The sequence below is a fragment of the Falco cherrug genome, chromosome 4 (genome assembly GCF_023634085.1).
Source record: "Falco cherrug isolate bFalChe1 chromosome 4, bFalChe1.pri, whole genome shotgun sequence".
NCBI classification, from domain to species: domain Eukaryota; kingdom Metazoa; phylum Chordata; class Aves; order Falconiformes; family Falconidae; genus Falco; species Falco cherrug.
Window position 1 is genome coordinate 2559514 of NC_073700.1, and position 23900 is coordinate 2583413.

General features: G+C 37.4%; 1 protein-coding gene across 1 annotated transcript in view; it reads left to right on the top strand.

Annotated features, from left to right (window-relative positions):
• Positions 1–23900, top strand: part of SLC6A11 (solute carrier family 6 member 11) — a 107501-nt gene that overhangs the window by 16877 nt on the left and 66724 nt on the right. Inside the window, exon 6 of the mRNA XM_005444412.4 lies at positions 12701–12833. Within this exon, the coding sequence (XP_005444469.1) occupies positions 12701–12833 (133 nt within the window). The remainder of the gene's footprint in view (positions 1–12700; positions 12834–23900) is intronic.

Consider the following 23900-nt stretch of genomic DNA (forward strand, 5'->3'; position numbering starts at 1 on the left):
ACAGACTGGGGAAAAAAAATGGTAAATTTTTCACTGTTTTCCACTAAATTCTTATATGGCTGCAAAGAAATTGATTTGCAGTATCAGGAGGACTTCTTGAGGAAGTCTTACTAAATATTGCTTTGGAATTCATATGAAGGTTACAGAATATCAGTCAGTGCAGGCTTTGAAACGATGTAGGTATAGTTGTCTGTGTGGAAAGGAAAATGGCTGATATCTTCACAAAGTCCCTTCAACAGCTAATTTTTAATGATTTCAACTCTGCTGACTATTGGTTTTCATTTACAAATAAAAAATGGAGTCAGTAGAATTTATCTGAATTTATTTAATTAAGAATTGTACTGTAAGTTGCAAGTGCTATTATGAAGATCCAGTAGCTCTAAATGTGGGCAAAGGACTTACGACCTTCCAAAATGGCTCGTGTGCATTTAGAGTTGCCTTTTTTCTCTTTTTGACCGATTAGTCATTCTTCACTGCCTTGTCCCCCTATTCCTTTGGATTTCCACTCTAGGGTGTTTTTGTAGGTAGGATTTAGTACAGGGCCAGTGAGTATACAAAATATGTTGACAGAGTAATTTCAGAGAGTAATGTTAGGGTAATGACAGCGATAAAAGCATACCATTGTTCATTTTTTACGCGAGTTTGTAGCCAAGAGGTTGTTACGAAGGACTACTTTACAAAATCATGGAACAGTTACCAATTTTCTGTGGTCTGTAGTTCCCATTTTATGAACATTTTAGTTAAGAATGAACAACTGAGTACAAGCCTACAGACTGTCTAAAATGCTCAACACAAATTTTGGGAGCCATCAGGTTGACTTACATTGCTAGGTGCTTTCATTTCACAGCTGCTGCTGTGTGCTGAACTAGTTTATGTCACTCAGAAGGTGAATAAAAATTAGATTTTTGTCACTGCATGACACCTTCAGAGAGGAGTGGGGGAAAACTGCAAAAAGACTGAAGGAGTCATTAGATATGTTAAGACTACCAAGAAACTACAGAGCAGAGGTGAGTGGAACAGTGCAAAACCATTATTTGACAGGATTAAACTCTCAGACTTGGTTAAGGAGAAGTTGCCATGACTTCAGTGAAAGAGGTTGGAGGAAACTAGGTCAGGAATGGCTAGAGAAGTGGGGTGTTTTCATCACTGTCTCTGTCTCTTGCTATGGATATATGCAAACACACATATACATAAAAAAATGAAAAAATCAATATGTGTATATATACAGTAGTTGCTAGAGTAGTGTCACATTACTTGAGTATTGACTTTAATGAGGGGCAGGGGTTGATACATGTCATTATTTTCAAGTAGTACTAGCAATGTTAGAGAAATCTGCTGAGGGGAGATTAATCTTCCCTTTTAATTTGATAAGAAGTGTAAAAATGGATAATAAATGGAGCAACGTCGAGCCCTGTCAGGCCTTTAAGAGCAATGAACAAGGCTGAGCAGCAGCAAATGTGGCTCAACTAAGAATGTGTAGGTCACAGAAAGTATGCTGAAGAGGTAAATATTTTAGAGCTGTGTATAATGCTGTAGCTGAGGGATAGTTGCTAATGTCACCACTGGGAATTGTCTGTCTGCTGGTTTTTTTGGGGTTTGGGTGGGGGTTTTTGGGGCTTTTTAAAAATAGCCAAGTATGGATTAAGTGGATTTCCAGCAGTTTTCTTATAGTTTTAGAAGCTAAAAGCTGAAATGCATCCTTCTAATCATTGAGCACCAATGGTTGGAGACTACAAGTGGGTATCCAACAATATCTGGCAAGGATTATTTGTAGCACTTTCAGAAATCTGTGGATATGTTAGATTTCCTATTTTAGAGTTTACGTGAAACCTTAAAAAGAGAGGTTTGTACAACACACAGATTCTGTATCCTTCGTCAGTTCTGGATATGTAACTTTCAGGGAAGTGAAAGTGTCAGCTCATAGTGACTTCCAGTGGTAGTTTGGCACCTGTACTCCTCTCTCTGTTCATTTCAAAGATCATAAACTTTTAGTGACTACATCTGCTACAAATTCACTGGAAGATTACCTTTGTTCAACTTTGTGGTTGTATCCATGCTCATTCTGGAGGTGCTTCAGTGATTACCGTGCTTCTGCACTGGGTAAGAACCTGACACAACCAGACCATTACTAGTTTTGTAAATGTTAGAATCTAGAAGGGAAAAAAGATAGTCTGAAAAGGATCCTTTCTTTTTAAGGCATTCTCTTTCTCAAAGATATGCCCCACTATATGGTATTAACATTATCAACATGTCATTCGGTATGTCATTTTTCCCACGTTGTTGTCACGTTGCAGGTTAGCAAGCCAAAGGAGGGTTCATGCACTAGCCAGTCATGCAGTGTGTCTTCTGAATGCTTGCTTCCTTCATTCCTACTGAGGTTCGAGACTGTATAATATGGATGCAAGTGAGATCAGAATGAAATTAACATGCAGCCCAAGTCATACGTGTTGCCAAGTTTTGATGGGCAAAGTTCATATGGGCAATGCAGTGTATATTATATGCAGTATAGGAATAGTATATAGTATATATTATACTCCAGGGCTTACCGTTATAAAGGTTATCCCTGTTAAAATACGTGTTCCCTTCCTGTAAAAGGGAGAGGCCTCCCACACATTTTTGTCTTAAGTCCTGCATCAGGTAGGTTCTCTTCTATGATTTTTTTTTTTCTTTATTCTGTTGAGTGTTGTTCACTAAGTGGAGCTCAGAGAGCCTCCTTTACTTTATTTGGCAGCTACCTGATAATATATAGTCCTGTAAAGTATAGAACAGGATGTATGATTTATATCTTAAAACTGAAAAATGTTTCACAGATTTGATGTCACTAGCACATAGAATGTTGCTATACCTATTGCCTAAGACAATATTGTACCATTCTTTACATTTTCTTGTATTGAGAGGTAATGAACTATGCCAGAGAAGAGAAACCTTGGAAAACAGTACAAGTAATAAATACAGTAATAAACTGGGCAGAAAAGTAACAAGAAAACCCTTTTAATGTTCATTTTATTGAAGGAAAATCCTTGTCCTATATATAGTATATGTAGATTTAGAGAAAAGCCCTGAGAATTTTACAAACTTAACTGCTAGCCTTTTGGTTTCATAGTTCTATATCCTTTAGCATTCAGCACAGATTTTTTAAGTTTATCATATGAGTACCATTATCAAAAGTTATCATATGAGTGTCTAAGGCAGTGGAGAAGGCTGTTGAAAATCTTTAGCTTCTTGTATGCTGTTTAATACTGTTTTTTTACTTTCCCTATATTCAAAGAAAGGTGGGTGAACTCGCCTTCTCTTAGCCATTACTCCTTACTTTATGAGAGTTTCAGAGTGTCTAGTCGGTAAACTGGAGGCTACTGACTCAAGAGATAGAGCCTTCTCTGAAATATAACTGCCTGTATATTTATGTATTATTATAAAATAAGCATTCTTTCAAAACTTTTTGTTCCTCTTAAGCTGTTCCTTTTCCACCTTTGAGGTTATGCAGCCCAGATGCATGGATCATCCTCTCTTCCAAATTAGACAAGAATTAGTGCGGATTAGACAGCCGCAGGGAAGTGTCGCAACTCCCTGAGAGATGATTTCAGTACAGGCAACTCCGTGCTGTTAAGCAGAGCTTAGTGTTTTCATAGAATGAAAGAAGCAGTCTCACTACCTGAGAGATCCTTTCAAACTGCTTGCAGTCATAAATGCTGAGGAAGCACTGACTTGAGCAAGAACTCACAGCACCACTGCCTGGGGAGGGTGCAGGGTCAGGTGAGCCTGCAATTTTTAGGATTCTCTATCAGAGTGGGAAAGCTACAGTGATTCAGACAAGAGAGAACAAATGCTGCTGGTGGCGAAACAACTCAAAAGAGCTGTTTCTAAGCCATTCCTGTAGTTGTGTGGTTGGCCACACTCATTAGTAAATAGCATTTCACAAACACGTTAAATAAGTGGCTGCCTCTCATCTCTGACAAAAATAATGTCACCTTTTGCTTTTTCGTGTGTTCCCAGCAAACATCTCGGCCTTCCAGAGTTTTGGAAGTACTGCAATCATTATGGCCTTACAAATGAGTATGGTTTTATGACTGCGAACTAGTTGAATAAGCTTCTGGCAGTGCAGCAATCCATGCTGTGATTGTCTTCATGGCGGTGTTTACCAGAACCTGGGAGGCTGGTAGCTCCCTGGCCTAGCAGTTCAAGCATCCGGAGAGGGTTCTGGTACATGGAATCTGAATCCCACCATTTTCAGAATTCAGTTAATATCTGCTCAAGTTTCTGCGTGTCAGAAGCTGTATACTTGCACATGATGCTTGAATTTGTGTATGAAATGCTCAAACCAATGTATTTTCACAAAAAAATAAAGGCCTTTACCTGCATGAATGCAATGAGAGAAAGAAAGATGAGAGTTTGGAAAACATGTCTTCAGATAGAAATTTAAACTCTTAACTCAGGAATAAAGGATGTCTGAAAGGTACTGACACTTTTCTAATAAACTGATGGGAAGTCTGCAGCACTGTCACTCAAATGTTATGCTTTTTGTACAAGGAGCATGGTAACAAGGCTCACAAGGTAAATATGGACTGGGCCTGAAAAATCTGCATGATGAAAGGCGCATACCAAAACATGTAATAAGAAAGACCCCGGTGCAGTAGCACTGCTGCTGCTTAGTGACTTCATTTTGTTTTCCTTTCATTCCCCACAACATGCTCTGAGGACAGAATCTGGCCCAGAGTAAAAAGGAACATTGCCACCTATGTTCCTGGCTGAACAGATACAGATGGAGAAGTGACCTCAAGAGGCTGCCGCCTCTGTTTGGGTGGTTTTTGTTTAAAGCAAAATGTCTTGGAAACTGCTCCAAATCAGAGAAGGAACATGAAGGGACCTTCTTCAAATAGATTGAATCTGTTCTTCAGCTTTCCAAATCATGAAATAATGCAATAAGTACGCCGGTACATTCATTTCAACAATGTGTTGGCAGCAGTTAATCAATCCTCTTTCTATTCAAGAACCTAGTACAACTCTGTGCATTGGAACACTTTATTAAAGACACTCTTTCCCAGGAAAATGTAGTGTTCTCCCAGCCAGTAACGTAGTATTGTAAGCTTTCAAAATGTTCGTTTTCAAATTTGGATGGAAAGGTTACTTTTCAGGTATTGAGTTGTCAGAAGCAGCAGTTATCTCATAATATGCCCCTCTACAGCAATCCCAACAACAGAGGAATTCCTCCCGTCAGATGTACTGAACTACTAAATTGAAAGGTGGTTTAGTACATTCTCAAACAAATTAAAAACATTTTCAGTTAAGTATATAATACTTCTAAAAATAATTTCTTCACAGGATTTTATTGTTCTAAATTTTGCCAGCGCAGATACATATAATGATGTTAATTGGAAGAACAGAGGTAACCATTAGCAACAGTATGTTCCTGGAATGTAGGTAGCAAAAGGTCATTGTATGCTGTCTGGTTTTTGCTAAGTATGTTATTTTATGTGTACTTGAAGCATGCTGCAATTTTCCTATGGCTCTGTTGTCTCTTACCAACTCTGTCTATGGTTTTTTGTTTGTTTTTTTTAATCCTTGCTTACATTTTGATTCAAGTTAAACTGTAAGCTAAAAATAGGCTTACAATATTTGGTACTATAAGCTGTAACCAGGATAAACCTACACTGTAGTAATAATGTCATGATTTTGTTCAGTCTAGTTGTAAATACACTTGTGACCAAACATCAGCATTTCTAATGGCTAATGGGAAACATAAAGAATACCACCCTTAAGATATACGTCCTGTTATTACACTTAAATTTATCTTTTATTCGTTAGATTCTTGTAACTTTTATCACTTCTGTATTATGTAAGAAAAGTAAAAATCTTCCTTCAATAACATTTAGTCAAGTTATATGTGTGACTAGAGGTAGTGAAACCTTCAAACGCAGTGTGTCTTTGGGTGTGAGACACATTAAAAATTCACTCTGGTTTAAATACAACTTTCTATTTACAATCAAAATATCCTGTGTAGAATTAATGATTTGCTACTACAGAATTAAAAACATTACTATGGTTTGAGTTAACCTTTGCATTCCAAACTAACCCTAATATCAATGTAGCTTATTTCCCTCAATATTCTGTTCAAGATGCTGAAATGCCACCAGTCCCCTGGCTTCTTTCCCAGGCTATTGACCAGTTCAAGAAACTGAAGTGCTGCGTATTTTTAAACAACAAAACAAAAAATCCCAAAACAGCTACAACAAGAAAGCAAACAATACCTGCAGCAAATCTTTTCAGACTCTCAGCAATTTCTGTTTTCAATTAGATTCAAAAATCGTTAATGATCTGTATCTGCAGGTCTCTGTGCAAGACAAACCTTTTTTCAGCAAAGTTGCACATAGTCTTAAGTTGTTGGCAGAAAATGCAGTATAGCTACCTCCAGTTTGTCGTACTGGCAGCTACAGTGGTCCTCTAGGTTCTTGGGCTTTTTTCTATCAGAATTATTGTTGATTATTTTTTTTTTGTATTTATTTAAAAGTACAATGCTTTCTGGAAACTTTCATTTATTAAGAGAACATTAGATAGCCTTCCTGAATCCACTCTCTTTCCCCTAAATGCCCTGCAAGGTAGATGAGTTTGCAGTATTTTTTTGAAGGTAAGTATGTTTAGGCCTTAAGACAGTGGCAGTGGTTAAAAAGTAGTAGTTAAGAGTAGTAATTAACTAGTAGTTAGTTCTAATGATAAAGTTTCAAGGCATTCCAATGAAATACTGTTAAAGTATTTCCCCTCATTTAATTTTGGGGGATTTTTCTTGAAGATCCTTAGGTTTAATAAGTCTTGATACATATATAAGGAAAAAGATTACTTTTTTTCCCTCCATGCAAGTATGAATTAAACCAGTTGAGCTATAGATCGTACTATAGAACTACTCTTTTTCAAATGCTTGTTACCTCAAAACTGAAAGTACCACTTTCACTGCTGCCGTTCATTCTCTTTCCCTGCATTAAGAGATAAGGAGAAGAAGGTAGTGTAGGGGACTTATAGTGAAGGCTACACTCTTTCTGGTTTTGTTTGTGTGATTTATGCAAGGTTAGGGCAGCTTTTAGATGGAAGCTAAACTGCCGAGAAGCAAGAAGCTGTGATCAACTCTCCTGACCCCTGAATACATCAACCTCACTTTTTGGATGCAGGAGGAGAATCATGTATTTTTAAAATGCTCCCCCTTTCTGTTTTATTGACGTTGAATAAGAGTAGATATGCGGGTATCTACAGTGAGACTGACCTGAGGCTTTGTGAGACCGTCATGTGCTGCGTGCCACCGCCTTTCAAAACCTCCTGCTGCTGCGGCGGTTTCAGGTGGTTTCAGGAGAGCTAAGGCCCTGGCACTGGGGAGAGCCGTGTGGTGCCTGCTGAGGAAATCACTGCTAGCCTCTACGCAAGACTTTCTCTTCCTTGAATCTATTCATTGCATACCTTGTATGTTATAGTTTAATTATAGGTTCTGGACTTAGTGCTTACTTTCTAAGGGAAGCACTAAACCTTTGTTCTGCTTGAACAAAGAAAATACACAACCATTTACAGCACTTCAGTATATTTAAGTACTCATGGTGCTAACAGTTCAAGTTGATTAGCACCATGCCTTTTTTAAATGGGAGCAGCAGGGATAATTTTGTTGAGCCATTAATTTGCCATTTACTTTCTATGACACTCCATGCAAAAGAATCAGGCCAAGGTTTTTTTGGATGGGTAAGGGAGGTGTCTCAGCTATCTGAGACTTCTCACAGAGCATTCAGAAAAGGCTGAGCATTGACTTTCTTCAGACAGTTTTCAGAAACTGGTTGCTTTTAAAAATCCTCATCTTGAATCTTCACTGAGAATTGTGTTCTTAAGACAAAGGTATCTTTTGGTGTGTGAAACATTCTAAGTGTGAGAGAGAGAGAGTAATAACATTTATTAAGAAGTTCTTATGCAGTTAGGGAAGAACAGCGTAGTAATTCAAGTGACTGGCTGCTGAAATGGATTGCTTTGACAGCTTGATTTGGATTATGGTGCGAGTCTAATATAATTCTGCAAGCTCTGTTTGAGTCCCGAGTACGCTATGGATCAGTTGTACACTTCCATCATGCTTGCTATTTTGCAACGTGGTGGCAGCACAGCGGAATCATTATTGAAAGCTCCCCATGCCTTTTTCCCACAGCACACAGTTTGCAACTGTGCTACAAGACAGCTGAATAAAGTTTGATATCTCAATTGACACATTCACAGGTGTGGAAGTTGAGGAGTGATTGTAGTCCTATGTGTAACTGTTTGCAGGACATGAGTATTGAGAGGTACTGTGAGACGAGGCAGGTGGAATTCAGGGGAACCAGTGATGGATGTGATGCAGTTCTTCATCCACATAGATATGCACAAATTTTCAAGTGAGGAGGTTGCCAGTCTCAAATACATTTACCAGTCCTCCAGCAGCCGCTCCTGTTGCTGGGGGTTTGCCCTGTAGCAGGTTTTGTCATGAAGACAGGGTCTGCTGCTGAGGTTCCAAGCTGTCTGAACTGGCTGGCTCGTGTACCACCGCAGCACAGTGATATCCATGGTGTGCTACTGGCAAGTAGCTACTTGTAATACCTAGCGCAGGCAGAGCGCTATCTTTCATGGCTCTACGGCATCCAGTAGCTGAGTAAGCTTACAGATTCCTCCATGGCATTGCTTTCTGTTACTGCAGCTGTCTTACATGTGCGCACACCTCCCAGTTTTGGGAAAGAAATGCTACTTATGTTTAGGTGCATGTGTACATAAATAATAACTGAATAGCCAGAAAAAAAAAAAAAGAAAAAGAGAGATGATTTGGTTGAAACATAAGGAAATCTGTTCATTATTATTTTTCAATGAAAATAAAGCTAAATGAAAAAAGTTTGCATTTCATGATTATTGTGGCCCAAACACAAACAATTTGGTGGTTTTTGGTGGGGGTTTTTTTCTGCATATTTTTTTGGTTTAGTTTTCTTTTTCATTAAAAAATAATTTAAAATGTAGTATGTAATTTGAAAATAAAAATTAGAGCCTTTCTAAGCAAGACAAAAATCTTTAGGCTGCCTCTGCTTGTCTTGTGATTTTTCTCTCAATCTGATTGTGAAGTTCAAACTGAACTTGGACCAATCTCTTTCTAACCTGCATCTTTAAATCAATATAGTAATATTAAAAAAAAAATCAATTGCAGCTATAAACTGAAAATTATAGGTAATATACACTTGTGTGTTACTGTAGAACGGTTGGATATGTATAGTCTCACAACAAAACTGTCATTTCCATATTACTGGTATATAGTATATAGATGTGCTGACCATACATTATGCTATGTGCTAACAGGCTAATAATATGCTGCTTTCTTTTCATAGGGTTGAAAAAGGTCAGAGTGTTTACTCTACAACCATGTTTTCTTGATATTAGTAGCTGCATTTGTCAAAACTCTTCCTCCTTAATCCCGCTAGGTCAGAAATCTTGCTGGGGGGTCAAGATAGTTAGTCTGGTAGGCTTTGCATGGAAACACTGGTGCCCAGATGAGGAACAGGAAAGCCAAGATATTTATTGGCTAGTTCTTTTCCATGACAGTAATTTATAGTTTAAGGCTTTTTAGTCCATCTATAAAACGTTTTTGGTTAAAAAGAGACTTTTTAGTACCTGCAATCAAAATAGGTGTCTCTGCTACTTGTTCTTTGCTTTGCCATCAGGTTTCTGTGGTGAACTGTTCATTCTTAATGTGTCTTTCAACATGGTTATCCATAGCCTGTTGTCAGCACACACTCATTGGTATTTTGTTCCTTAGACCCTGTTTAATCATATTATACCACTTTTTTGTCTTGGCTCTTTTGCAAGTGACACCCTAATATTCAAGGTGAGCTAAGAATTCAAGGATTTCTTCTGCTTTTTGAATGAGAATTTATAAAGAGGGTGGGTGTCACCCTAAGTTGAATTCCACATGATATCATCTGGCAAATTGCTTAGATCAACTTGAATTTTAAGTATCTATTTAATCAGCCTTTCTGTAAAATTATGGCTCAGTGATGTTATTTTCAAATCTAGACTGTAGATACAAAATGTGTGCTTCCCGCTCTTGATTAAAACGTATCCTTCGTTAAAAGCTATACCTCTCTTCATTTTTGAACGCATTTTGATGACAGTTCTTCAGGTTCTTTGCAGGTCTTAGCTAGCTGAGGGTGTTCCATGATAGATCACTTCTCTCCCGAAGTCAGTGATGGCAGAAGCTTTGATGAATAAGTCTAGTTACTGGGTGAGCAGAAAATGTGGATGAGGTGGCAGTAATTTTACATTTAAGCACGTGACACTACATTGCAAAGAGTTTGTGTAACCTCTCTCCCTCCTCTCTCTTTTTTTTTTTTAAAATGCGGAAGGATTTTCTACCTCTCTGTTCATTGGAAAATGAGATGACAAACCTGAGGCTTTGGGGGTTTGGGGATTGTTTTTGTGTTTTTTCTTTAACCTATTAAGTTTTGTCCTGCCTTAGCTAACAATAAACTTTTAGCACATATGTTGTAAATGGGTGTACCCCAGGGCCACAGCAGGAACAGCAGCTGCAGCTCTTGAAATGTGGGAAAGACAGAACAGGTTCTGCAGCATCTGTATGGCCATCTGAAAGTCTTGCTGAAAGTTACATCTTTTCATTTTCCCACCATACCACCAGCTGTTGATGTCTCCATCCTCCTACTCCATCATTAGTGGCAGGTGAAGGAACTTCCTTGCATCCTCATCAACCTTCTGCTAGTGAAAGCAGAAAGAACTAGATCAGATTCCTCCCCAGGTAGCCCCAACATTTATTTATTTTAGGCATGGCCTTGAGTTGCATGATCATACTTTATATTCCCTGGATTGATCGCCTTGGCTAATGACTGAATCAAATGCAAAAGGAAGAATTATTTCCTATGGGTAATTATAGGTTGGATTTAAAAAAAAAATAATACTAAACTCAACCTAAATACATTTTATTGTATAACTATATGTTATATACTGTGTAACTATATGCACAGTCATGGTGTACGTAACAGTGATTATTATTATAGGGCTTTTAACTACATCAGAGTACCTGTGAAATTCAGGTCATTTGTTTTCAGTCATGATGTCTCTGGGAGGAGTGGTAGTGTAAGTCTGGGTTTCTGTGGTTGTATAGATACCAGGTAATACAGGTTTTAGAGAAAAGTTTGCTCGTGATAATTTGTGTAAAGTTGAATGATGGAAATTTTTATGTGTATATGTGCATACAGGTGTGCAAATATATTTATGGAAACACACATAAGATGAAATATAGAATCTCTATAGAGATTTCTTTAAGCTGATAAAAGGCATGAATGAGAATGCAATGTATTATTCTTTGTATATAATTAGTAAATGACTAACTGCTTGCTTTGAAGTTGTTTAAAAATGATGAGGTGTTTCCAAATTTCTGAATATATAGAATTTAAATCCATATCAACTTCTGACCTCACATACCAGTTAAATCATACTTCTAGAATCCTGAAAAAATAGTCTTGTAATTACCTTTTAAAAATCTAAAAATTACATTTTAATTAAATGGTTTATTTCAGGCTCAAGAGCAATTGAGAAATCTCAAGAGAATTCATGAAAATATTGAGCATTATAGGAATAAATTCTTGCTCTTGCTTTTAACCTCTTCATCCATACAACTAGTAGTACCCATGTTTTATTTACAGGCTGCTAAATAATTTACATTTTGTTTAAACTGAATGTTTACTTAAAGTAAAAATAAAAAGTACAGTGCATCTCCCAAATAAAAGCATATTTTTTATTTTTAAAAAATCATTCTTGTGACTAAAATGCAAGCCCAGATTTCTGGAAACTAACACTGAAGCCTGGTTCTACAGGTTTCCTGTGTGAATACCCGGAACTCACTTGATTTTTCTGTTCCCTGTTTCTTGTTGGGATAACAAGAAACTCCAAAAATTCTTCAGTCTTTCTCTTGTTTACTAAGTTAGTCAACACTTTGGCTCTGAAGTGTGAGGTGCAAGGCATAGGGATGTTCCTAAAATATACGAGGACTTACCTTTTTAGAGCCAAGTAGCTACAATTTCAGATACAGTTTTCAAATAGTAAATGCAGTACATATTTTTGCTGATCACTTACCACAAAAAAAGTTTGCTTTTAATATATTAATGTTTTAAGATTAGTGTTTCCTAAATAAAATGCATCTGGAACATGTCATGATGTTTGACAGTATTGAAAATAATGTTCTAAAATGATAATTTCAGTTACAAAAAGAAATATATGAAAAAAAATGTTATGAGGTAAAAATAAAGGTTATAACTTTTTTCTGAGGGAAAAAAACCCAAACAACCCAGTAAAATTCAAAAAGCACCAAGTGTTTTATTTGGGGCTTATATATGTCAGTTATTTATTCAAGGAAATTTGGGATATTTTTTTTTTTTTTTACTTTATACAAAAGCTATTTTCATTTTTTATTTTGTTACTGACCTGGAAAAATTAAGCGTTTGTTAATTTTTATGGAGATGTAAAATCCATTGAGAATACTGTATTTTTTTCCTTCTGGCTCTTCTATCTTAATATGGTACATTTTCAGAAGTCAATAACTAGGAAAGTCCTTGGTTGAAGGTGATTTGGTTTTAGGCCAGTGTTTTATATGTAGTGCTGGTTTACTTCAATATTATTTTTTTCCTTTTTTTTTTTTTTTCCTTTCTTTTCTTGGAAGACGAAGGGTGCTAGCTATATCTGATGGAATTGAACATATTGGGAATCTTCGTTGGGAACTTGCACTGTGCCTCCTGGCTGCTTGGACTATCTGCTATTTTTGCATTTGGAAAGGAACAAAGTCTACTGGAAAGGTGAGGTTAAAATTCTGTGCATCAGCTCGATTATGACTGTCATGCTCCATACCTGTATTGTCATTTATATTTTTTTAAATCACAGCAGTAGAATTTCACGTGCACCTTGCATTGCTGAAACTAACTGTACTTGTGGGTGTATAAATTGTAATACTAGGTAACTAAGAATCAGTCATACTTTGTATTGTTTTGTTCCCATTGCTGGTCATGATTTGCTTTTTCCATAATTCTGTTAGATGAAGCTGGTTGTTTATGTTTTGGTTCAGCTTTGTTAGTTTGGCAAACTACAATACTGGCCAGTCTTCGAACCCTGAAGTCGTAACTGGGTTGTGTTGATTCCTCTGCATGAAGTATCCAAAATTTGAATTTTGTCCCAAACAGAGAGGAGCTGAGACACTCAGTGACACAGGTAAATTACACACATAAACAGAGAGAATTTAGGAATATGAGCAACCTACAACAGATGCGAACAAATGTAAATGGAATTTTTAAAAAAGCAGAAATAATGAAAAAAACGCAAAGACAGAGGGACATGTTAGGGAAAAAAATAAAAATATCTAATACTCACGACTTTCTGAGAGAATGCTACTCCATACTGGACACCCAGTAGAGAGACACTATTTCACAGCCTAAGCAAGTCATGGCACGATGGAGAGATTGCCCCAGAGTAGCAGCAGATATAGTTCTGACTAGAATATATGATTAATCAACAAAACAGAGAGAGGAAAAGAGCCATAGTTCAGAGGTGGGGTGGGGTCTAAAAGAAGCACTGGTTTCTCGTGTTGGAACCAAAGAATACATGGAAAAAAATTGGTGGTTTGAAACATTTTGTGCATTTAATTTTCAATTGTTTATTAGTTTGGAAGTGTGGTTGAATTTTTTTTTTTTTTTTTAGTAGCCTACATTTATAAAGGGAATGTTTGAAATAGAGTGGTTTTCTTATCTTTAATTTAGAAAATGTAAAAGTGAGTATTTTCAGCTTTCTCAACCACACATCCTTCTTCCTATTAAAATTTTGACTGAAATTATTTGCTGAATTCTGTCTGTATTTGCCAACTTTTTCAGTCAATGTGGTACTGCATTTTTCATTTAAGTATTTGCACACACAGGTTTATGCATTCCTACTTTTACCAACTCACTGCAGGAAAAATGCTAAGACTGTCAAGGGATACATATAAGCCTGAATAGAGGAAAAAGGAGAAAAAACATAAAGAGAAATATAGAGAAGCAAAGGTGATACAAGGGAATGACAAGATAAATGTCCATATGTCTTTGAAGCATGTACTCCAGGGAGGTACAGAAGTGGTTTAGAGTTGTCTGAGGAGCTACAGCTGGCAGTGAAGAAATTAAACTGAGCAAAACTAATTTTCTGTTTTCCATCAGAAAGAAAGTCTGAAGATGGAGATCTATTCTACCATAGTGTAATCTGACCCAAGGGTGGAGGAAAAAACATGTACTATGAATGCATATGCGTGCGTGCATGCGAGGTTGTGCAAAAACTGCACTGTACTGAAGAAAAATAGCATTGGTAGAAATCGCTGGCTGGTAGGGAGAAGCTCTAGTGATTTTGGAAAGGATGTATTTTACCTTTCTGTATCTCTGTTTTACAGTCAGATTTTTATTGTTCTTTATATACATATCACATGGGATTCCTTCAGCTTAAATCATTACCCCAAAAACAGATCTTGCATTTTGGGAGTAATGAAGGTGAAACTGACTTGTCTGACTTTTTTTTTTCCCCTTTCTTTTTTTTTCTTTCTTTTTTTTTTCCTAGCTAAAATCTCAACTTACTGGTAGGTGGAATAAATTTTATTTGATGTTATTTCAGTGTGATTTTTGATAACCACCTTTCTGATGAGGTTAGGTGAAACAGCCTGAGACAGAGATGCGTTTTGCCCATTTGAAATGGAATAAGCTTTCCAGCTAAGCAGAAATAACTAGCAGGTGTGCAACAGAAGTGCAAAGAAGATGGAATTAATACTCAGTATTCAGCTTTATAGGCCTCAGGCTTAAAAAGAATAGATCAGGGTCCTGTAAGAAGTAGACTCATCGTATATTTACATTATTTAATTTGGTTTAGCACAAGCAGCAATTGTGTTTCCAAACCCATGAGGAAGCAGGCTGGTAGATTTCTGTGTTCCTCAGGAGACACCATTGTATCCAGCAGCCTGCCTATGCAGAAGATCCATTGCTTCTCATGAAACGTGCAGTAAGGATCTTTCAAAGCCAATATTGATGATTTCTTTTTCCAGTTCTGTTCTTGTGATTAGTAAGGAAAGCTTCTTACTAGATGAATGTGTGATACTGCAGTTGGTTTCCAGTAATACGTTTTTTCCTGGACATGAATTCACTGTTTGGATGTACTTAGAATTTTAATATTCTTATGCTTGCCACTTATTAGAGCCGAAGTCATTGTAAATCTGTGCCATCTCACTGTCTTCCCAGACCAGCTAAACAAAAACATAGAAGCCAAGTGTTGTGGATGCTACAAAGCATTGAAGTGCTCTGAAATATAGATGACAGAGCAGCCTTCTGTGCTGCAGTTTCCATTTCTGATATATTGGCATTTGAATAGTACATATTTAAACTCATCTGATCATACTACTTCACACTAGATTGAATTCATTATATGCTCATTTCCAGGAAGCCTTTAGAATTGACTTCTAGATTTTTACCATAATGTTAAAAGTGTGCTTTAGGCTAGCCTGTGAATTTTGCTATACACTCTAGTTGGATTGAATAATTTTAATTAAATAACACGTTTATTCAAAGCAGAAAACTTCTTAAAGTTTTATCACCTTTGGAAACATTTTCAAAGGAAGATATCTGTGGGACAGAATAGCTAGAAAGAAAGAGGACAGGGGAAGCAGAAAAAGATACTATGGAGAAGGGGAGAGAGAGACTTGGCATCGTCATAGAGCTATGTTCTGTGAAATATTCAATAGGTTGGCTTACTCTTTTCCTCTTTCTACTATGCGTCCTAATGCATGATGAAAAAAGAAATCCGAGCCTTAAAAGCTGTCATAAAATAAAAACATCATTCCCCAACTAGCACTACTACAGAACTCATCTACTTAGATTATGAATATTTAATATTTTAAGACATAAAATACATTAAATCTAACAAACTTTAACTGCAAATGAAGTGCTTGTGACAGTGTTAACAAGAAGTTTCAAACCCTTTCATTACTGTTCTTGAAAGTCATTACTTTCTCACAAAACATATTAGTTTCCTATTCCAACAGAGGTGTAATATCAAAATAGTTTCAGGTGGTTCTGGTGACTTTCAGGAGAATGTAGATTTGTGCCTTTTCTGAGGTTCGTGCCATTAACTATTCAGTCTTAGGTCTGAAGTTGTAAATATGCTAGCAACATTTAAAATGTTGCATATATACTAAATACGGGATCTTTGAATGAGAAACTCAAAATCAAGAGGGGAAAATTAGACAATGTAATGTCATCATAATGTTATGTGTATCTTGAAAGTTGCTGAGTTTGATAATATCTGATAGCCATCTTATGAAGAAGTATTTTCACTAGAGAGCACCAAATATTTCCAAAGATGAGGTAAGAACTATGTAGAATGCTGAAGGAAGTTAATTTTCTAAACATTTAAAGTATTGATCGAGACTCTGATTATTAGGACTTGGTTTAGTATCTTGTTTTTCCAAGCTATTTTTGATTGCTAATTATTACAATTCTGAGCATTTCTGTCATGTATACGCCTACATAGTTGCTCAGTCTTGCTAATTTTTGATCCTCATATAAGAGTAATGAACTCTTCAGGTACCAGGGAACTGGTTCTTTTTTTGGATCTTGACTATCCATTTATTAATTTGACAAAATGTCCTTGTACTTTAAACTTTGAGCAAAGGACACCAGAAATTCCTAATCTTTTTGTCCTAAATTGCTTGCTGAAGGAAGTAATCTTAATGCTTCCTTTTTTTTTTTTTCTTTTTTTTTCTTTTGTTTTGGTTTTTTTTTTTGGATGAGACTAAGGGAATTTTTCAGATAGTGATCACTCCTCTGAGCTCATAGTGACTCCTTGCTTCTAGCAACTTCTGCACAATTCCTTTTGAAGTGAGGAGGCTGGTAGATCTAGAGTTATATAAAGGTATTATGGTAACCTCAGTCTTATTCATCAGCCCATTCCTTTTCTATTCAAGCATCTTAGTTTTTAAATGCATCAACACTTCTGTGTCTGGTACTGATATTGTTAGTTTGGAACCCTGAACCCTGTCTGGTACATGGATTCATAGAATCATGAAGTTATACGGGTTAGAAGGCATCTTGAGAAGTCACTTGTCCAGCCTCTTGGCCAAATAAAGATCAACACTGAATTCAGAATGTTTTGCTGGTTTTTTTGTGCTTTGACTGGCTGCATTGTAAAAATCTCCAAGGACAGAGATTTTGCATGTCTTGGGGCAACCTATTTCAGTGCTTAATTGTCTTCATGATTTTTTTTCTTGTGTTTTTTCTTACATGTAGGTTTGTTCCAATATTTAATTTTGTTACAGAATTATAATTTTTTTCCCTTGCTTAGCTTATTGTATTTCTGTCATCCACTCCTGATTAAAACACCTTTGTGTCATCTGCATTACTACATAGCATGAGTTTGCCTGCAGTTACTCATGCACATAAAATCATAGAATCATAGAATGGTTTGGGTTGGAAGGGACATTAAGGATCACCTCGTTCCAAGCCCCCTGCCATGGGCCACCCTCCACCAGCCCAGGTTGCTCCCAGCCCCATCCAGCCTGGCCTTGGGCACTGCCAGGGATGGGGCACCCGCAGGTTCTCCGGGCAGCCTCTGCCAGTGCCTCACCACCCTCACAGTAAAGAATTTCTTCCTAATAGCTCATCTAAATCTGCGCCTTTTCAGCTTAAAGCCATTGCCCCTTGTCCTATCACTATCAGCCCTTGTAAAACATCCCTCCCCAGCTTTCTTGCAAGCCCCCTGGGGTACTGGCAGGTGCTGTAAGGTCTGCCCAGAGCCTTCCCTTCTCCAGGCTGAACAGCCCCAACTCCCTCAGCCTGTCTGCACAGGAGAGCTGCTCCAGCCCTCTGGTCGTCTTCACGGTGGTCCTCTGGGTTTGCTCCAAGAAGTTTATGTCCTTTTTTTTTGGGGGGGGGGGGGGGGGGCAGCGCTGAATGCAGTACTGCGGGTGGGCTCTAGGCTAAGTTAATAGCTGCATTTTTTTTTTCTTGAGTCTTTCTCTCCTAGTCAGCATCACTGGCCTATTCATGAATGGGAGTGGCAGCTAATTAGCACAGAATATGTCACACAGCCATGGGACAACTGACCAAACCTGCTCATTTCTTTGTGATATCATTGCACGATATGCTTCTGTTCTCTGTGCTGTGTAGAAGAGCTACTACTTCTGCTCAGTCTGTAAATCAGGAAGGTTGAATCAAAAGTGTTAAAAAGCTCCCTGCAGTCTTGCTAGTGTTTTCAAGTATCGTTATTAGAATGCAAGTATATGCTACACCCCTAGCTTTACATTTTAATTGTGATAAATTATGTTTGAAAGCAAGCAACAAAGAGAAAAGCAAAACTTGTAAAAAGGAAACTAATTTAATAATGACAAAAAATTTGGATCTAAAGGCTGGTTTAGGCAGTGAGTATTTGATGTGTAATAAATGCCATAAACTGCCCCTTGTCCACATGCATTTTGCATTTCTTGGAAAATCAAGCTAAGACCTTTTCAGTTGTATTGCATAGAGTTGGACCTAATCAACAAATAATGCAAAGTCTGCTAAAGACTTCAACAAGGTTGAAAGACTGCAAAAGGTTATTATGGGTAAACAATGCCAAAAAGCTTCCATCTTACAGTAAGCTGCAACTTACAATTTTGCTATATGAATTTATACCCTAAACCATTTTCTTTGCCATGTATTCTATTTTGATAGAATACATTATTAAATAATGGTTACAAAAGAGACAACAAAAAAAGCTTGTTCCTTACAAAATAGTAAACTGCATTCAGATTTACAGTGCGTTCCAGTTCATTCTCTGAAACCTTTCCATAAAGAAATTTGGGTGACAGCAATAAGTGTAATTATTTCTGATACAATTTGTCTGGGTAACACTAACTTGAAAAGGATCTGGATAGCTAGCGGAAAATTGCTTTTGGTCTGGGGAAACTTTTAGCAAACAAAAAATTGCCTGTTGTAAAACTATGGGTCAGTTTTTCTCATTTTATGACTCAAAGTCATCATTTTCTGATATGATATGAAGTGTTAGAAGAATATTAATGTCTACCTTCAAGTTTTTCGTGTCATTTAGTATTAGGATATCATACTGCTTGCGTGACCACTAAGACCAACACTTACATAGGTTTCGGATCTTTTTGGATTGAGTTCTCATTAATATCATAAAGACTATACTTCTATTCTTTTGCCAGAGCCGAATCAAAATATTCTTCCACACTGTTTTGTACTTCTCCATTAGCAGCTGGACAATATGTGATGAGAAATCCTTCTCACATTGTTGCAGGATCATCTGGAAGGGGTCAAATCTCATAAGTCTATTCTAATTTTTCTGAAACTAATTTATGTATCACAGATGTAGGCTTCAGTAATCACTGAATTTTATTCTGATTCTGACTTTTCAATCTTTTGATCCTTTCCTACTCTTTGTGTTGAGTTCCCTGAAGTTCAACGTTATCCTGATCTTAGAATGTCTTAACTTTACGCTCTCTCCACTTGATATACTTTAAAACTGCAACAGAAGGAGAGGCTAATAAAAACAGAGGGTGGTGCTTAGAGGTAAGGTCAGGAGTGTTGTCCTAACTTGACACAAGAACATGCAGAAAGCATCAACTTTTTCACAGATATCAAGTGATTATAAAACAAACTAGAGGAGTAGACCCAGAGCTAAAAGGGTGTCCCCCCTGTAAAAAGCTGTGGATATTGCTCTAAAACAAAGCTTGTTCTTTTGGATCATAACCAACTTGGAAAATGTCTTGCATGCTTGCTGTCTCATCAGGCTTTGACCTGAAAACATGGTAGAATATGGTTCTGTTTATCACTTGCTACCCTTTTTACTCTGTAGGTACTCTCTTACCCATAGCACAGAACGCATTGCTGAAAGGTATTGCTGTGTTCACGTCTCGGTGCTACATAAGAAAAAACTGATTTAGCTATTCTGTCTGCATAAACATGAGCTGCCTAAGATGCTTGATTAAATAGTCCTGCAAGCCAAAACCTAAAATAATAGATTAATGATTACACAGTATCTCCTCATGAAACATTTATGACTTCTCTCCTAATTTATCATTGAATAGCCTCATACTATCTATTGCATCTCTAAAAAGGATACTGTTTGGTTAAGAAAATAATTTGAAGTTCATCTTTGTAAACTATTAGAAATGACCTTGCAAGCTTTCTTAGTGATATAGCTACTGTATATAAACATAAAAATATGAGGCATTCTGATTTTTTCGGTAGTCACTTTCATTATTGATTCAAGTATTTTACTTTCTACCGTGACATCATTGCAAAAGTTATAAACACCTTAGCAAAGCAGAGAACTTTCTTAAAGGAGCAGCATTACTATTTTACCTATCATGAGTAAGCAGGATATTGGGTTGAATATGTGTGATGGCATAATTTGTTATTTTACTCTTATGCTATTGATTTTTTTCTTTTTCCTGTGTGTGCATAGTGTCTTCACCTGTGATTGTTCTCCATAGTTCTTTTCTGCTTAATGGTTCTGATGAGAGCCTGTCTTACTCTAAATGTTACGTTTGGCAAACTTGGTTAGATTCCATGTAGACTCCCAGATTTTTCATGGTTTGAGTGTTTTATTTCAGCTTTACATGTAAAACTTAGGCAAGAGTCCATAAAATGCACCTGGCAGCCTTACTAGCTGTGATCAATATGAGGATCTTAAGCTGGACTTCATTTAATTTATTTTGTAACTGCATGGGTTTTGTCCTTCCCAATGCTGCACTGTTCCTTATTACTTTGTTCCACTGATCTGTTTGATTTGCTGAGCTGAACACAGTGAAGGGCCATTTAAGTGTAAATTGTCAAGAAATGTTATGGAAGTCTATACTAATTCTATGTGTTAAAAGACCAGAGATAAGAGAAAACAGTAAGGCACAGCCTGTTTGATTGGGGCGCCTTGGCATAAGCCTATTAAGAATGATAAAAAATGGCTTGGTAAGTAGTTCTGACGTTATTGTTAATATGTGAATGTGATGGGCAGGAAACAGTCACTGAAAACTGTAAGACTATTTATAATGAATAAATAAGACGGCCAATGAAATGTACTAAAATATACTTAATTAGCATCCACATTTTAGCAAGGTTTAAATAAAGGTGTAGGGCCCTTTTTTATTTTTTTTTTCACTCCATAGTGCTGCTGAAGACCTTCTGCCCCACGCTGCAGTTCTGATAGACCTGAGTAGTTCAGTACAAAATAGATGTCTGAGCTGTTGAGAGTTTGTTCTAACTTATTTATTGAGAGTTTATTCTAACAAATCAAACTCCTTGCTATGCATTACTAGGGGAAAAAAAAAAAAAAAGGCTGCAACTGTACTTAACATCTTATTATTACTTTTTCTTTAATATTACTGTTATTGAGGAAAACAGCAGAATTTATGTGAACAGTTTAAAATGCAAGATGTAAGCGTAAGGCTTTGGCTGGCTGAGTGTGGTGTCATCTCTCACTATTGAACTCTACACGTTCCACTCTTACCTCTTTTTATAGGTTGGCAGCGCTTCACTGTTCATCCCCCCCGGACAACTTCATTATCCAGGCTGAAGAGAATAGAGGGCACACTAATAGTAAATTATTTCAACCTTTTGCCTCCTTGCCCCAGCTCATATTTGTTTATATTTTGTGAATGATTTATATGGTTCTCAGATAGTTGAGTTATTTTCAATTTTACATAGCAGCTACTCAGAATGTCAGGATTTTGAAGGCTTTTCCCCTTCATTCCAATAGATTTGGATCACCTGCCAAGGCCATCACTGTTAGAATGGATCCCTGTGGCAGAAGACCGACCCCACGGAGCTGCCCATCACAGGGCAAGCAGGGAGGGCCAGCAGCTGCTGTGCCAGCCTGTGTACGCCTGCTTGAGCTCGCCTGTTTGCATCAGACCCCTTTCCACGTGCTAGGTAGTGCCATGGGCTGATTGTCTATCCTCAGAGACGTCTCTGCTCAGCCCTTCTGTAGCCCCCTTGTTTCTCTCATGTTGCCATACAAAAACTAGTGTCTCACCCCAGAGTGATAAGGTTTTTCAGCTTGCATGCAGGTTTGTTCTGGGTAAACTGCAATGCACTCAGTCTGAATCTGGCTTTAGTGTCTTTGAAATAGTTTATCACACCGTTGGCAGACCTGAATAGTGTTTATATTTCTGACTGTGGACAAATTTGTGTTAATTGAGAGAGGACTCAATTTCACATCTCTTTCATAGTAGCGCACCTCTGTTCACATCAGAGTGCCTTCTAATTTACAGGTGCGCAAAAAGGACTGGCATATAGATCTAAACCAAGAAAAAAAATTGAAAAGAGTGTATTGATCTGGTTGAAGATACAAGCAGAAAGGCAGTGTATCAAGACTAATGCATGAAAGATGTGGAAAACCTGCTAGGATTAGGATGTTCCTTTTCCTTGAGCTGATTGCCAGCAGGACACTGCATTGTATCTAGTGTGTTTGAAGACCGCAGGTTCAGAGATAGACTTTCCATACCTTTCACCCATCATTTTCTCTGCCCTCCCATCAGGAGTTAAGCCTTGCTTGCCAGCAGTTAAGACTCAGTCACTAGTCCCAAAGAAAATTTATTTCTCAATAGCAGGCTATATAAAGGCCTTAATGGATTCAATGAGGCAGAAAAAAAGAGTAAAAGGACAGAAGGAAAAAAAAAATTAGAGAAAGATGTGTGGAAGGAAAAAAAATAAAAAGAACTGGGGCCCATTGTAGGAGCCCAGGAAAAGGAACTAGGCAGCAATGATTGTATCTCCTGAAGTGTCTTTTGTTTTAGCCTAAAGTAACAGTGAAGAATAGCCCTTCATGGAGAGGCTTTAACACTCTGTCCAAGACAGATCTCTGTATTCAAAGGGGGAAAGTAGAACATTCATGAGATGCATGCAGAGTTCCTGCTATCCGCCTCCTCTATGTGAGGTTTTAAAACCGCTACAGTGAAATTTTTTTCCCTCTCCTGTGCACCGAGCATTTAAGGACACCTTGGGTTTGTTAAAGATTTTTGTGCCTCTTGGTGGTTTTCCCAAACTTCTGTTTTGGAGCTTGGGAAAGTATTAATGGTAAACTTAAATCAGAATCATATCTTCATGATTTCATTCTTTCCCAGCTGCATCTTAACAGGAGAGATCCACTTTTATATGAACACTTACTTAGACTGGATCACAGCCCAAGCAAGTCAAAAGTGTGTTTCAGTGCACTGAAGGACAGCTCAGGGCACATGCAGATGTGAGAGTTTTGGGGCAGAAAAATCACCTGATCTGTCAACCTAATGTATGACACTGGGGGGTGGGGAAGTGGGCAGAGGATGGAAGGCCAGTTGTAGTATTTGCAGCTGGAATGCAGTGAAATTTGCTGAAAAATTAAAGGTGAAGCCAAAGGGCACAGATTAACATTGAGGTATCTCTATAGGAGAAATGCATTGATTGGCTGAAGGTAACATCCAGGTTTATTTTTTTCCATTCCAGGCACTTTTAGCCCATTATCAAAAATACACTGACGGAATAAAAGAAGACTTCAGCAATGGATGACAAACTATCCTATTTCTATATGACCTCTTCATGTTTCATTTCTCCTTTCACAGAACCTGCCCTTCCTTACCAAATTGCCTTATCCCCTGCCCCAATAAAATAAATTAGTGAACAACGCCATACAGAAGAACATCAAACAGGAGCCAAGATACAAGTTCTTTTTACTTTGATCTTTGCTGATGCATGTGTCAGGGCTAAAATGTTATCCCTCAGGTGCATGAAACACCTGCATCTGACTTATAACTTGAGGTTTTATGAAGCTGTGTTTTACAAAAAGCTTGGTGTGGTTGCCCATGTCCTAGTCTCTTTATGTGTGTACAAAAATCA